Below are 16180 nucleotides of genomic sequence, written 5' to 3'. Positions count from 1 at the left end.
GAGACCAGCACTTTGACGAAGGTATCTATCTCTAGGGCCCTAAGCTTCTTTTTTGTCACCCTCTTTCAGTGTCCACACCTCACATCCGTAGCAAAGTACCGATTCCACTAACGACTGTCCGATATGTTTTATTTTATTTTAGTTTTTGTTCTAAAGTAGATATTGTTGTTCCATCAGATAGTATTGAGGGCACAAAGAATCTTTCTTCTTTGGTGAATTCGTGTGCTAACTTCCTCTTTCCCCAGTCCTTATTATAATACAGCCAAGATATTTGAAAAAGTCAACAGGTTTTAGATTGTGTGACTTCCAATTCATCTAGATGCTCTGCAGTGCTTGTAAATTCTGTTTTTGTGAAATTGATATTGATTATATGTAAAATGCAGTTTTTTTAACATGTGTTCCAAATCATATGCTTCTTGTGCTATGATGACCTGATCATCGGCAAAATTAAGATTCCATAAATATCTGTCATAAATTGGTACTTCCATTCCACAGCAGCTTTTCCATTCTTGCAAGGCTCATTCCAAGACAACATTAAACAGTAAAGATGATAAACTACAACCTTGCCTCAGCCCCTTTGTTGGATGTGTAGTAGATGTGTTATCATCTACTGCACTAAATGACCCCACACTAAAAATTGTAATCGGGTTTCGTTCCTATAATGAGTCAGAGCAAATAGATAAATAGCTGGCCGGTAAGTAGTTTGGGTTTAAAAAATATCCTTTTTTCTGCGACTAAAGACTATTTTTATCATTCCGAGATCTTGCTCTGTTTGTTATCGTAATTATTAGAAGATGAAGTAGACGCTGGTCCATTTCTACAGCTAATAATCGGCGGTGTAATACTTAAGGTTGGTAGGTACAGCTGAAGTCCAAATCTCTGTTCCACGGAGAATACTGAACTCTGTTAATCAATGTTACTCTTGTTCTTCACATGGGAAAGGCAGCGGACTTAAGCGAGTTTGACAAAGGCCAAATTGTAAGGGCCAGACAACTGAGTCAGAGCATACCCGAAACGGCACGGCTGGTGGAGTGATCACGGTCAACCAACTCTGCACAGATAGCACAGTGGTATCGTCACCGTCCTCGCCACACCGGGTGGAAAACGCCCGGATTCGAATCTTGTCGATGACGCGAGGAAATTTAGTGAGCTCTTTTCACTCCGTGGCTGAGTTAGTCGGTCTCAGGCGTAGATAGCAAGGTTCCCCCCCAGAAACTGGGTTTTTTTCGTCCAGCAAACAGACAAATTGACCAGAGAACACACGCAATTTACAGACAAAATAAATATGGGTATATGTAATCATTTACATGGGGACCCTAATATCATGATTTGTTTTTTTTTTTTTTTTTTTTGCTCACGGTCAACCGTGGTTAGTACCTACCGAAAGTGGTCAGAGGACGGAAAACCCATGAACCGCCGGTGAGGTATTAGACGACCACGGCTTATCGATGCTCGAGGTCAGTGAAGGCTCTTCCGGATGGTACGTAGTAACAGACGGGCGACTGTGGCGCAACTCGCTGGTAATTGGAATGCTGGTGACGGGAGTAATGTGTCACAACACACAGTACATCGAACTCTGCTGAAAATGGGACTGCGTAGCCGCAGGCCGCTCCGAGTGAGCACCTACAATGGGCACGCGAGCATCGTAACTGGACCTTGAGTGTTTGGAAGAATGTCGTCTGGTCCGATGAATCACGTTTCCTGTTGCACCAAGTGGCACGTCAATGCACCATGGGACGCACGCAAGCTGGTGGTGGCGGTGTCATGCTCTGGGTAATGTTCTGCTGGGTTACCCAGGGTCCGGTCATCCATGTGCTGGGCATTCTGACATCTACCACCTACCTAAACATCATTGCTGACCAGGTACACTCTTTCGTGGCAACTGTATTCCCCTCTGGCAGGGCCGTCTTTCAGCAATATAATGCACCATGCCACACCGCCCGGATTGTTCAAGACTGGTGGGAAGCACACGAGGAAGATTTCCAGGTATTTGATCTTGCCTCCAAATTCCCATCACAGACATCAATGCCATCGAGCATCTGTGGTTTGTGTTGGAACAGCAACTCCGATCTGCGGCGTCTCAACCACAGACCTTACAGGAGTTAAAGAATCTGCTGGTTCGTGTTGGTACCAGATACCACAAGACACATTTAGAAATCTTGTAGCGTCCATGCCTCGCCGGTTATGAGCTGTTATGACTGCACGTAGAGGACTAACATCATATCCTGAAAGAGGCCTCTGAGGTCGGGAAAACTCATATCTAGGAAATAAACTCATACACCGACCATTGAGTAAAATTTTATTGTAATTAAAATTTTACAAATGGTATGAAAATAATATAAAATCAAAAACAAATTATTTACAATAAACTAAAAATTGTATATTGCGGAATACTAAAAAACTGCAACGGTGGTCCTAAATACAGAAGATTATAATAAGAAGGCATTGGAACTTCTGCAAGATAATAACACTTATAAGGTGATCCAGAGGAACCCATTGGTGGGTCTGGAACGGCGAGTCAATAAATTGGTACAATCCTGGTTGAACACGGAGAAGATTTCCAAGGAGAGTTACTGGTCATTACACACTACAGGTAGTCAACTCCCGCGATTCTATGGACTGCCAAAAATTCATAAGGCAGAAGTACCCTTGAGACCTATAGTTTCATTTATAGGGAGTCCTTCCTGTGCGCTATTAGGGTACTTGGCCAAATTAATTGCACCCGTAGTGGGGCAGTCCGAGTATGTTGTTAAAGACAGTAGAGAGTTTGTGAATTTTGTGGGGAATTTGACTATAAATGATGATGAGAGCATGATTTCTTTTGATGTTGTATCTTTATTTACATGTTTTCCTATTAATCATGCAGTATACTGTGTAAAAATGGCATTGACCAGGGATGCCTCACTTGGTAATAGATCACTGCTCGGTGTGGAAGATATTTGTACCGGGGTAGAATTATGTCTAGCTAGCACTACCATGTTATTTCAAGGAACTATGTATAATCAGGTTCGCGGTACGGCCATGGGTTCACCCATTAGTGCCACCGTGGCCATCTTGGCCATGGAGGAGTTGGAAAGTAGGGTTTTTAGTGGGTGTTCGTTTACTATCAGGAATTGGAGAAGATACGTTGATGATACCTTTGCCCTGGTCCAGAAGGGGAGGGAGAATGATGCCGTTTGCTGGCTTAATAGCTTCTCCCAATTTATACAATTCACCTCAGAGGTGGAAACGGGCGGTACTCTGTCGTTTTTGGATGTATTGGTCTCTAGGGTGGGTTCTAGGCTTAAGACGTCAGTTTTTAAAAAAACTCATGTGTAGAGGTCAATACACCCACTATAATTCAGCACAAGCTGGACAATACAAGAATAGTGTAGCAAAAGCTTTATTTGACAGAGTAAGATCACACTGGACCACTTCTGAGGATAAAGAGAAAGAAATTAATCGTGTCACGGCAGAACTTAGAAAGTGCAGATACCCCCAGAGGATCCTGGATAGATATAGTAGAGGGGTGTCCGAGCGTAGGGAGTCGTTTGTCCCGGTAGCCACCACATACATCCCCTACTATCCGGGCCTTACTGAGCATCTGGCAAGAATTTTACGGGGTTATAAGACACGCTGTGTACAGCTTCCTGGGCGGAGGCTGTGCACAGCTGTGTCTCAGGTCAAAGACCGTATACCAAAAGATCTCAGTAGCGGAGTTATTTATAGAATAGAATGCCCGGATTGTGGGGAGTGTTATGTGGGGGAAACAAAACGACGGCTTAGGGATCGTCTGGAGGAACATTTAAATGCCATAAGAACTGCTGATTACAATAAGTCTGCCGTGGCCGAACATTTTTTGGAGAAGCAGCATCAAATCTCCCCGGAGGACGCTATTATTTTGGATCGTGCACACGGATACTGGGAGCGCAAATGGCTCGAGGGTTTACGGATTGGTTCATCCAGTAAGAATACCATGAATAGAGATAGAGGCATGCGTATTCATCCTATTTTTGAAACAATTGTATTAAATTCGGATGAACGATTTTCTTTGCCACGTACCCGAGACATTTCCGCTTCCGGTTCTGACCATGTGCCGATTGAACCACGTGGAGAAATACCACGTGTGGAGGTACCGTGAACCTGCTATTTAAGGAGATGTTGCAGGAAGTCATATTACTGTTGAAGAGAGCTGACGCTCTCGAAAGCTCCAGGTTTTTACCGCTTTTAATTTTATAATTTAGCTAATTTCATTGTAAACTATCTTTTATTACAGTTTTTTTTAGTATTCCTCAATATACAATTTTTAGTTTATTGTAAATAATTTGTTTTTGATTTTATATTATTTTCATACTATTTGTAAAATTTTAGTTACAGTAAAATTTTACTCAATGGTCGGTGTATGAGTTTATTTCCTAGATAGGACTAACATCATATTAGGTAGGTGGTTATAATGTTTTGGCTCATCGGTGTATTACCTAACCGGTGCGAACTTCTGAGTTTATCTGAAGATTAAAATCTGCCAAGTACTGTTCGGGACCTCTGAATTGTATATTTATTTTAATGGTAATTTGAAATGGATTAAGTTATGGAAGCAGTTTTAGTTTCATCAGCACAACACAGTATACCATTCATGGATGCAATATAACACACAATAATGGGCTCCCGACAAAACGCGTCCCTTTCCCCTGCAGCACTCCACTAATAATGTTGCAATACTGGGATGCGATGTTTTCGATGCAGTACTAGTGTTCCGAAAACGTGAAAATGGTCTTTTAGTAGACGGAGTGAAGCGGGAATCGACACAGCATGCGAGGCTAGGATTTGTTGAATGGCCGCTGCTTTTTACCATTGGATATGGCTATGGCTCCAGAAAAAGCAATTCTGTCTTGAATATATGTGTTGTCTGCATATTATATAAAGACTGTTACATTTAATAATTTCTTTCTCCTAAACATGGGTCTAAAAATATGCTAGATGGAGTTACTTCATTTGTTGAAAGAATTGTTGGAAAATTTCACTAAAGTGGCCATCACAAATTTATATCCTTTATATTAATTTTAATACAACTAAAGCTCCAAAAAATTTTCAATTTCTAACCTTACTGTCTTTCTGGCACAGATCTGTGTATCGTTGCAGCGCCATTAAAGTTGGGTCACTTCCTGTTCATTGCCTTTCTTGTAGTGACATGTTTACTTTTCATATACTTGTAGAAGAACACTTATCTCATGAAAATGAACATCAAACAATTCAAAATCAGGAAAATTTTGCTGCGTTTCAAGCTTTGTGAAAAACTTTTTTTTTTTTTCTAGAAAGAAAACTATTCTTCCAAATTCTCGCATATATCTTAATATTATTTAAATGCATGTAGATCGTCTTTGCTCTTATTTATGATGCCTTTGGATTCTTAAATGTTAGAAGATACTTATTGCACTTGATCTGCACTAGTTTAAATTCACTCCTTAACTGGACTTGAATTTTTCCTGAACCTGATCTGAACAACTTGCATAAAATTTTTAATCAACTTGAAACTACATTTTCAATATGATCTCTCAACTAAACTTAGGCTTTTACTGAACTACGACTGGAGCATATAACTGAAATTGTTTTTTTTTTTAACTGAATTTGATTGTTTCCTGGATTTTGTCTGCTTCTGCTTGACTTGGTTATTTACTCGGATCTGAATATACTTCTGTGGATTTTACAGGACATTTTCTGCCTGAACTTGGATCTTCCACTATTATATTGACTCTTAAATCCATCTTAGGTAATTCCTGCATAGGACCTGCTACCTGATTTTGAATCTCACTTGAACTTTTCTGATATACGCCACATTTTCATATACCTGGCCACAGACATTGGATGTCTGAGCTCATCTATCTGCACCATTGTGTTCCTGGACTCTTTTTTTTTTTCCTCCCCTTATCTGAACTGATTGAATTTTCATCTTTTCTGATTTTTACCTCTCTTCTTTTTTACCCCCAGATTTTCTGGGAGGAAAGATTTTTTTTCTGCTTAAGTAAAGGAATTTGCTCATACTGTCCAGTTGAGTATCTGGTAGTACGGGATTTCCTTGCTGGTACCTTTCATTACTTTAGCTTCATTGGTATAGGTCTTTCAGTACTACCTGTGGGTGCGAGATTTAGTCCATTAAGGACAGTATATGAGTAGTTGTAGTCTGCCTCCTCATGGGGTGGATGAGTGCTGGAAAGTGGCCTTCCCTGTGACTAAATTGAGGCTAAACTGAACTAACCGTAGGGCGGCTCCTGAACGTTAGTTCAATTATAAGCGTTATAATGTTCTTCCATAGAAAACCACTCTGGATTCTTCCCTGAAATATTAATTTAATTTAATTTAATTACAAACGCAATAATCCGTCTCCAACCGCGTAACTTAGGTTCTTCTAGAAAACAAAATAGCACTACTGTACTATATAGTGTTTTTTTTTTATTTTTATTTATTTATTACAGCACAAGAATCAGTTGAGGGGGCGCCACTATCCACAGTTTCGAAGCCACTGCTGACGGGAATTGCACGTGGATATTATTTATACGTCTGTAAATATGCATGATTCAAGTGAAGTAGAGAAATTGTGAATACCAGGTATAAGTTAATCCCTTAAGATTTACAGGTTAGCGATTGTGGAACTAGTAATGTATGTCATTTTTGCTTCACGATTGAACTTAATTGCCTGATATATTAGTATTACTGTATATTAGGGGTGCCAAACTGTGGCACGCGTTCCGTGAGTGGCCTGCGCAGCTCTTCTCAATGATTCTCTCGATTTTAGAAAAAAAAAAAAATAATAATAATAAAAATTGTACAACTGATTTTAAAAATCAGAAATGTAGATGTACAGTTTAAATACCACTTTGGTAAAACTAGTTTACGATGCCTCCTGGTCTTGGCCAACGACCGGTTTATGCTTGAATCTCACCCGAAGCAACCTTTTTTTCACTAAACAAAAATGAAAGTCGATTAAAAACATGACCCCTCTTATGTGTTAAAGTGTTTTTTTTCCTTATAATTACAACTGTTTTTCTCAATTCACGTCCTTGACGCAACCTTCTGTTCGTCACATAGCTTAACACGAGGGGTACTGTAAACTAAATTTAAGCCACCACTTATTGTCAGAAATGGTGACCGGGGTATCAACGTTATTTGAACTTACGGTTCATATATATATATATATCGCCTGGCAGAGATTCAGAAGAGTGCTATGCATCGCAGCATAAATAGTACCGATTTGGCGGCCACTTACTGTGTACTCTAGAATTGTAATTTGCAGCAAATATTGGTTGGGGATCACTGTATTGTTACACATTTTGAAGATTCAATGCCTCATGCATTTAATTTAATCTTCAAATATTGTTACACATTGTATATATAGATGATGAAGTTGGATACGTACCATCATTATGAAACAGACTACAAAACATATTGCCAGAATTTTTAGGAAAGTTACTATTGATATATGTTACTAATTTTTAACCCTGCATCATAAATGGAACAAGTACACTCAATGTTGGTGTTTGCAAGATACATATTTGTTTAGATTTGAAAATTAAGGTTCAGCTTTTTTACAGAATTGATAATGATATTTTATTAATTATGACTTGGTTACAAAATATTGAACAAAAACAAACAAGGGAACTGGCCTCTATAGTAGAGTTTCATGAAAGAACATGGGTTTAAAAATGCATCCACTTTGAATGACTTTGGTTCAAGTCTGCATGACTACTATATATGAAATATAGTGTTCTTGTGAACTCCCTTGACCTTATGTTCTTGTTCTAAAATATAACAGAATATTTATTTAAATAATAATAAATGTTTGTCATATTTCTTAGAATTTAAGGTAACTCATCTCTTCAGAATTGAAACACAGATGCTCACCTGATATTTGGCAGAAGCTCCGTAGCCGAGTGGTCAGGAGCGAGAGTGCAGTAGCACACGCTCTTTGTCCAATTTATTGTCCAATCAATGCAGCTACTGCACTCATGGAGTCAGTGTATAATACACTGCTAGCATTGTGGAAAGTGATGATATTCTCTAAGGATAATTTTCTGGGGTAAAAAAGTGCCCAAAATCTGTACTCTCTCTTCTACATCATAAGTTCAAATAGGTGAATATCTGGTCTCTATGTCATCTTCTGCATGAAGATCAAGTACTGTTTTGTCTTGTGCAGCTACATTTTCAGTGTCCAGGCTGTTTAAATTTTGTTGTGGCAATCCAATGGCATGTTGCCTTTGTGATTTCTTTGGTATTTTATCACTCAGTGTAATTTTAGACAAAACTGTGATTGGGGTATTATTTATTTCATCAACTAAACCAGGTTTTGAAGTAGGTTGATTTGTCAAAAGTAAAGATAGTGACCATTCTGCAATAGATGAGTTAGTTGGGATGATACCTCCATTTGGGATGATACTGTCAAGCTATTATAATTCAGTTATAATAGCTTGACAGTTTTTGGTAGCAGAAGCATAGGTGCATTTTGTTATAGCTGACTTCACTTGCTTTCTTGCCTCTTGATATATGATTATTTTTGATCTTATACTTCTGTATTTTTATTTCCATTTTCTACAGGTCAGATGATTCCAAATATGCTGAATGATCGCTCTTGTAATTTGGACATTCTGGAGACTTTGCAGTACACTCTGTTTGTGAATGGTTTTTTTGACTCACAATGTGGATATGTAGTTCTGCCTCTGTTCAAGAAGCAGACTACATGTCCAAAAATAACCAACAGTGTTATTTAGAAAACTATTTAAAAACTGTATAATTAAAGAGCTTTTCCAGAATAAGAATAGAAAAAGAGGTAATTCAGTCATCCACTTGAAATATAAGTGTATTATATAACTTATCAGTAGTTACTGTGTTCTGCTGTATTGTTTTCTGTTCACACTAATTCAGTAGAATTTTTTTTTTTTTTCCTTTCTTTTGAATTTTTGCAGATATTTTGAATCATTATGGCCACTTTTGAAATTCAGCGTGTACTGGCTCAGTTTAAAAATGAGACAGGCGAAGAAGTTGGAAAACCATTTGATTTGCCACTTAATGTTACTGCTGAACAGCTGAGACTTATATGTAATGCCATGCTTCAGAAGGTAAGTATTTGTTCTCTAGTGTATTACAACAAACTGATTTAGTTTTAGCATGATGTCCAAACAGACAAATTCTAAAATTACTTTGATTTTCTCACTCCATACAACTCACAAAGGCCTCAGGTGCCAAGTGATCTGTGCCTAATGTGATTTCTAGTGATGTTATTATGCTTGCCATTAGGAATATAGCTTTTTTATGTTATCACTTTTTTTTTTTTTTTTTAAGTTTCTATGTAATCTTTACCAGAATATGAACATACATATGTGCTGTGTTGGCTTTGCATTAGCAACACCTACTTAATACCTTGTGGGATCACCTTTTGTTTTTGATACAGCCTGTATATGTCTTCCTCTGCACTGCACAAGATATTGCAGGGTCCTGTGGTAGTGCTACCCATGTGTTGCATAGTCTAATAATGCCACACATTGTCACAATGTGCATCATTGGTGGATGGTCTTAACGTCAAATGTCCTTTTCCAGTTGAGCCCAAATGTGCTCAATTGTGTTGAGATCAGGTGAGTTGGGCAGCCGTAGGAGGATAGAGAATCTATTGTCATCATTCTTGAACTAGTTAGCAGCCTTGTGACATGCCATGTTGTCTTGTTAATAGATGGTGGAGTTATCTGTATGCACTGTGATCACAAAGAGAGAATACTTGGTTGACAATGATAGAAGGGTAGGTGTTCCTATTGAGCCATTATTTTATAGTGATCAGAGGACCCAGGGAATGATATGAGAACAGTTCCCAAACCATAACACTACTGTCTCCATGTTGAATGCCAACAAATGTATTCAGGTGCCATTGCCTAATGTTTGCTTTCGCCAAATGTGATTGCACACGTCAGCATGACAGAGTTAGAAATGGAATTCATCAGACCAGGCAACAGATTTCCAAATGTTGATCCAGTTTTGCTGCTTACATGCCCATGATTCTTGTGTTTCACAATGAGCATGGTTACCTGTGATGGCCATTGATTTCTAAACTCTGCACAAGCTAATATCTGGCACATAGGCCTTGTTGATATTGGTCTTGTTATTCCTATGTTGTACCGGGTGGTTAATTGGGCCACCACTGCATTACTACTGTGGTATGAGACAAGATATGAAGCTCACCACAGGCATTGACCACACATGGCTGTCCCATGTGTGATCTTTGACTAGTTGTTGGGCTGTTGTTTAGCCAGTAATGGTAGACTCATGAGACTACAGAATGAGAGCACTTAACCATGTTGACTTCAGTCAGTATACTGGTACTTGCATATCTTGCCCCCACAATCATTCCATGTTTAAAGTTGGAAAGGTTTGTGTGTATATACACTGAGTGATCACCGAATTATGACCACCCCTATGAAAACTGAATGCGACCTGTTGACCAGGTGAGGTACAAGATTGCTGAGTTAGTCAACCTACGTAACATAGATAAGGTGTCAGTGGTTCAGTAGGTAGTAAGATTCCGAGTGTGGTGGGTAAAAGGAAGGATTTATCGGACTTTGATAAAGGACAGGTTGTGGGTGCTCGAAGAGCTGGTGCCTTGATTTCTCAAACAGCTGAACTGGTGGGGTGTTCAAGAGCCACCATAGTTAAAGTGTACAAGGACTGGTGTCAAAATGGTCAAACAACTACTCAACGGCAAAACTGCAAAGGTCAGCAAAAGGTAGTAGTAGTAGTAGTGGCATGTGATGCAAGAAAGCAAATGTATGAGCTTATGCAGCATCAGCCAAAAAAAAAAAAAAAAAATCACACCATTCCCTCCAAATGCCTGTCCAGTTCCTCCTTAAATTTATTCAAGCTATCAACTTCCACAACGACAGATGGAAGTTTGTTCCAGCAATTGACCACCCGCTGGCTAAAGGCAAATTTCCGCACATCTATTCTACATCTGTCTTTTCTTAATTTGAATTTATGCCCCCTTAGGTTCGTAATCTGAACAAGTGGAAGGATCCCATCAGAATTCAGCGTGCTCAATCCATTCAAGGCCTTATATACCTCAATCAGATCACCGCACAGGTGCCTAGTCTCCAGCCACTGCAATTTGCAGAACTTAAGCCTCTCTCGGTAAGAGGATCCCTTCATTCCCCTCACCAATCTTGTTGCCCTTCTCTGTACCTGCTCAAGTAAATCTACATCCTTCCTAAAATGAGGTCTCCAGACCTGTACGCAGTACTCAAGGCGTGGCCTGACCATTGCCTTATACAGAGGGATAATCACCTTTTCCCTGCTAGCAAAATTCCTATATATCATTGACAAAACCCCATGACCTGCCCTGGCAGCCTGTCTGCATTGCTCAGAGAATTTCATATCTGACTGCACAATTACTCCCAGGTCTTTTTCATTTTCTACCACCTTAAGTGTAGTACCACACAGTTGGTACGTTTCTCTGGGGTTATTTCTACCTATATGCAGTACTTTGCATTTGTCAAGGTTAAACTTCAGTTGCCACTTCTTAGCCCATCTGCCCAAATTATCTAGATCCTGTTGCAGTAGCACACTGCCATTACTGTCATTAACAACCCTGCCAACCTTTGTATCATCTGCAAACTTCGACATTAAGCCTGATATACCTTCATCAATATCATTGATAAATATACAAAACAACAGTGGACCTAACACCGAACCCTGTGGGACTCCACTAATAACATTAGTCCAAGAAGAGCAGCACCCATTGATTACCACCCTCTGTCTTCTCCCACTTAACCATCCTTTTATCCATTGTAGCAACTTACCCTTAATACCATTCTGCTCCAATTTGTACAATAGTCTTCCATGCGCAACAGTGTCAAAAGCTTTCCTGAAATCCAAATATATGATATCAAAATTGTTTTTTGCATCCAGTTCCTTTGTAACCACATCATAATATCCTATCAAATTTGTCAGACAAGACTCTTTCCCTTAACAAACCCATGCTGTGTCTGAATTATTGCTGCAGTCTTGTCTAGATGATCCTGCAATGCATCTTTAACCAGCGACTCCATTATTTTACCCAGAGCAGAAGTTAAACTAACTGGTCTGTAATTACTCATGTCACCCTTCGATCCCCCTTTGTGAATTTGGGATACATTTGCACATCTCCAGTCCGTGGGAACCTCCCCTGAGTCGAAGGATGCTCTCATAATTATGGCTAAGGGTTTGCTTAGTACCTCCTTTAATATAACTGGATAGATCCCATCCACCCCAGGTGCTTTTCTTACGTTTAACTTCAACAATTTCTCTTCCACTTTGCTCTCAGTTATTACAAGATCATTAAGCACCCTGCTACAATTTGATAACCTTCTGCCATTTTCAAACCTTAATAATTCCTCACGTGTGAATGTAGATGCAAAATACTCATTCAGTCATCCCCCCCCCAACACACATGCACACAAAAATTGGCATAAAAGAAAGTGTTTTCATATTAATCAACAAGGAAAATGTGGATTGCTACCAAATTTTCAACATATACTCTTGACCCCTGGGAATTCTATACCAGTTTCCCTTACAGAAAATATTACTATAAATTTGGAACAGGAGCATTGGTCCATTTCAGAATTTCAGTGCTTACTTGGAATATATTAGGAATCTTTGTAACAAATATTCACGTTGATGGGTTGGTTCGTTTTGTTCTAAATCATGAATTATTACTATTTGCCTGAAATCTAATGCACTGCATATATTAACTAACTTGTTTTTTATTTATTTATATTTTTCATTCCTGTAGGTCGATGATGAAATACCCTATTTATTCTTTGTAAATGACATAGAAATTACAGAAACCTTAAAGAAGGCACTCCATGGAGTAGAGATTAATGCTGAAAAGGTTGTGGATATCACATATGCACCACAAGCTGTTTTCCGCGTGAGGGCCGTAACTCGCTGTACTAGTTCAATTCCAGGTCATGCAGAAGCTGTTGTTTCTGCCTCATTCAGTCCTGATGGAAGGTAACCGCAAGTTATATTTTGTAAAGAAAAAGATTTATATTTCATTATTCATAACATAATAATTCATTACCAATGGAAACTATGGATTACATTGAAAATTATTTAACCACTTCATTAAATAAATAAATTTTTGTTTATATTTGAGATGGCTGAGACCAGAACAGTTTACATGTTTATGACTGTATATGTATCAGATTGAGAGATAGCACCATTATGAACTTGCTGCTACTAGAATTTTCTTGTGCAACATCTCTGAATGGGCTGTGGGCAGTGTACAGGCTCAATCCTACAATCCTCTAACTTATGACCATGTGTGCTATCCACTGACCGCAGCCAGCCCAGCAACAATCTGCGAGATATGACAAATATATTTATAAATACAAACAAGTGGTTTTAAACATATCAGTTTTTCCAAACTATTTCCATATATCACTTTTCTGTTGTTGATCTTATAAATGTAACTAGCAGTAGTGTCGTAGTAACCTCCAAAATTGTCACTATTATTAAAAGAATAAACAAAATTAAAATAACCACAATAATTAAGCTGATTTCCACTTCTTATATTGTTAATATATGATTTAAGGAAACTTGGAGGGCCTCAACAAAATGAATTTGTATTTATGTGGATTGTTTGTGAAATTACACTCTTTCTCCTATCCTCAGCATATAACCTGTTCGTGTGCTGTATATTTGCCTTTATGTATAAGGTGGTACCCGAAAGTTGAGAATAATATGTGTAAAATTTCTGTTAATAATAAGAATTTTTACTATACACAGATGGTAAAAGAGTAAAACACAATGGTAAAAGAGTATACTTTTGTGGCAGCTTGTCTCATTATACATCATTCTGTGTTGCATTAGTCAAGCATGTGAAAGTTTAGTGAAATGTATACAGTGAAGGCTACAGTCTTTTTGAAATAAGTAATTCAAAAGAACAAAGTGTTTTCATGAAGGTTGTTTCGAGTGTAATAAAACAGCTTTGGAAACACATGACATGCTACAAACAGCCTTTGGAGAAACTGCTGTGTTATCAAAAGTGTCATCATCAGATGTATGGCATCAACAGATAAAATGGATGAATACCTTGAAAGGATCTGAGAGATAATTCATCAAGACAAGCATCTTCCTAGTGTAATTTGCGCAAAAAATTGAATCTTTCTTTAGGACTCTGCCAGTACATTTTATCAGATCTGAACTTGTCCATAAAGCTAACATTGATGATGTTCACTTACCACAGTAAGTTCATGTCATCCCTTCTCAGTCTGTAGATACTGTTGTAGTCCATGTTGCAAACTAAATATTAATGGCAGCCAAAGCTACAGTACCTCAACCATCTTGAAAATGCCATAAGAGGATGATAATAAAGCAACATTGCCAAAAAAAAAAAAAAAAAAGCTCAGTCTTTTTTTAAAAGTATCTCTCAACCAACAATCTCATAAGTTATGTAAAAGCTGGAGCTAATGCTGGATACATAGTGTACATTACAGAAAGTATTGTCTGTGCCACTGCAATTGCACTTCACAAATGGCTGCCAGGTTCCACCTTTTCTGAAACCCTGGTGGAATGCAGAATGCACAGCAGTAAAAAGGGCACAAAGTAAAGCTTGGGGGATGTTCCAACAATATCCCACCATAAATAATCTAGTAGGCTTCGAATGTGCATGTACCAAAGTACTATATTTTCTACATCAGAGCCAAAAGGGAATGTATATCATATCTGTTTTACATTCTCTACTACTCCGTCAATCAGCCCTAAAGCAGTCTGGTACAAAATTTTTGTAAATGATAGGCAAATATATCTTGCACCCTTCGTTAATCCTGTAATGTGAGGGATGTACTGTTAGAGATTCAACTACAATAGCCAATACTCTTGGGGAAACATTTCTTGTGATCTCTGCAAAATCATCTTACTCCCTCGATTTTCTGTTTCTGAAACAAGCAAAAAAAAAAATAGAAAGAAAAGAAAAGCTGACACCTAAGTTCTCATCAAAGGGATTTCATCCATTTACCATACAAGAATTGAAAACAGCTTGTACTCTTATCGAGGCAAGTGCTGTTGGATGACCAGATGGCATCCATTAGGAAATGATGGATGCCATCTGGTGATCTAACAGGAAGGGATCTTGAAGTTCTAATTATTATCGTGATTTGCTGTTTGTGTAAAAGCCCTGGAGAGAATGGTCAATGCTCATCTTGTATGGTATTTAGAAGTAAATAACCTTTCCAGGATGCAGTGTAGCTTCTGAAGGGACAGATCCGATGAGGACCATTTTAATTAGACTGGAAACATCTATCTGACATGCCCTGAAATCTGAATACTCTTTGATATGGAAAAGGCATATGATATATGGCTTGAGGATTTGGTATTTTAAAAGATCTTTATAACTTTGGTTATCTCCAAGTTTTTATTAGAAACATTTTATTCAGTCATTTTTTACAAATTTGCTTAGGATCCACCTGGTCTTTTTACTAGAAGGAGTTGGTTCCTAGGATCACTTTAAGTATTACACATTTTTTGCCATTTAAAGTGAATTTCATTATGGAACAACTTGCTTTAGTTGTAAGCTGTACCATCTATGTTGATAACTTCAGCATATTTTCCCAGTTATGCAATGAGTCACTGAATAGCAACCGTGATGATCCATAGACTTCCTCAGTTCCTGAGCTGTGGTTAATGACTTCAGGTTCTCATTGCAGAAAACTATCTATGTGCATTTTTCCCACAAGCAAAATTGTTACTCTGAACCTGAGTTGAAACATAGATAAAATTCTATTTCAGTAGTACATGACACAAAATTTGACTCATATTTGATAAAAAATTGACTTCAACATGTTTGTCAACTGTGCACATAGCACAAGAGACTCGAACATCTTTCATACTCTCTTCTCCACTTCATGGGGGTGCATGCTATATTAAATGTACACATCTGCCAGAAACAGTGTTCTTTTCATGGATAGATGCCATCAGGCTTGGTGCATATTGCTACTGGGGGCATTTAAAACATTTCCAGCTCAGAATCTATATGTGGAAGCAAATGAATCATCTATTGCTTCGGAAAAGGCAATTGTCCCTATGCTATGCCTTGAAACTGAAATCCTTGCTAAACCGTCCCATATGGATATCTGATTTTGAGCCATGTTAAGAAAATATTATATTAGCTACTAGATTGCCAATCGTCCAG

The 16180-nt window shown here is 38.3% G+C and overlaps 1 protein-coding gene across 1 annotated transcript in view; it reads left to right on the top strand.

Annotated features, from left to right (window-relative positions):
• Nucleotides 1-6490: 6490 nt before the first annotated feature.
• Nle (notchless protein homolog 1) overlaps nucleotides 6491-16180 on the top strand; it is a 71546-nt gene continuing 61856 nt past the window's right edge. Inside the window, exons 1-3 of the mRNA XM_090373581.1 lie at nucleotides 6491-6582; nucleotides 8934-9086; nucleotides 12779-12999. Coding sequence (XP_090229707.1) covers nucleotides 8949-9086; nucleotides 12779-12999 — 359 coding nt within the window. The 5' untranslated portion in view covers nucleotides 6491-6582; nucleotides 8934-8948. The remainder of the gene's footprint in view (nucleotides 6583-8933; nucleotides 9087-12778; nucleotides 13000-16180) is intronic.

This window comes from Mastigoproctus giganteus, chromosome 5 (assembly GCF_048544385.1).
Source record: "Mastigoproctus giganteus isolate SK-2022 chromosome 5, ASM4854438v1, whole genome shotgun sequence".
NCBI classification, from domain to species: domain Eukaryota; kingdom Metazoa; phylum Arthropoda; class Arachnida; order Uropygi; family Thelyphonidae; genus Mastigoproctus; species Mastigoproctus giganteus.
The sequence above is the reverse complement of the archived record's forward strand: the minus strand, read 5'-3'. Positions and strand labels throughout refer to the sequence as shown.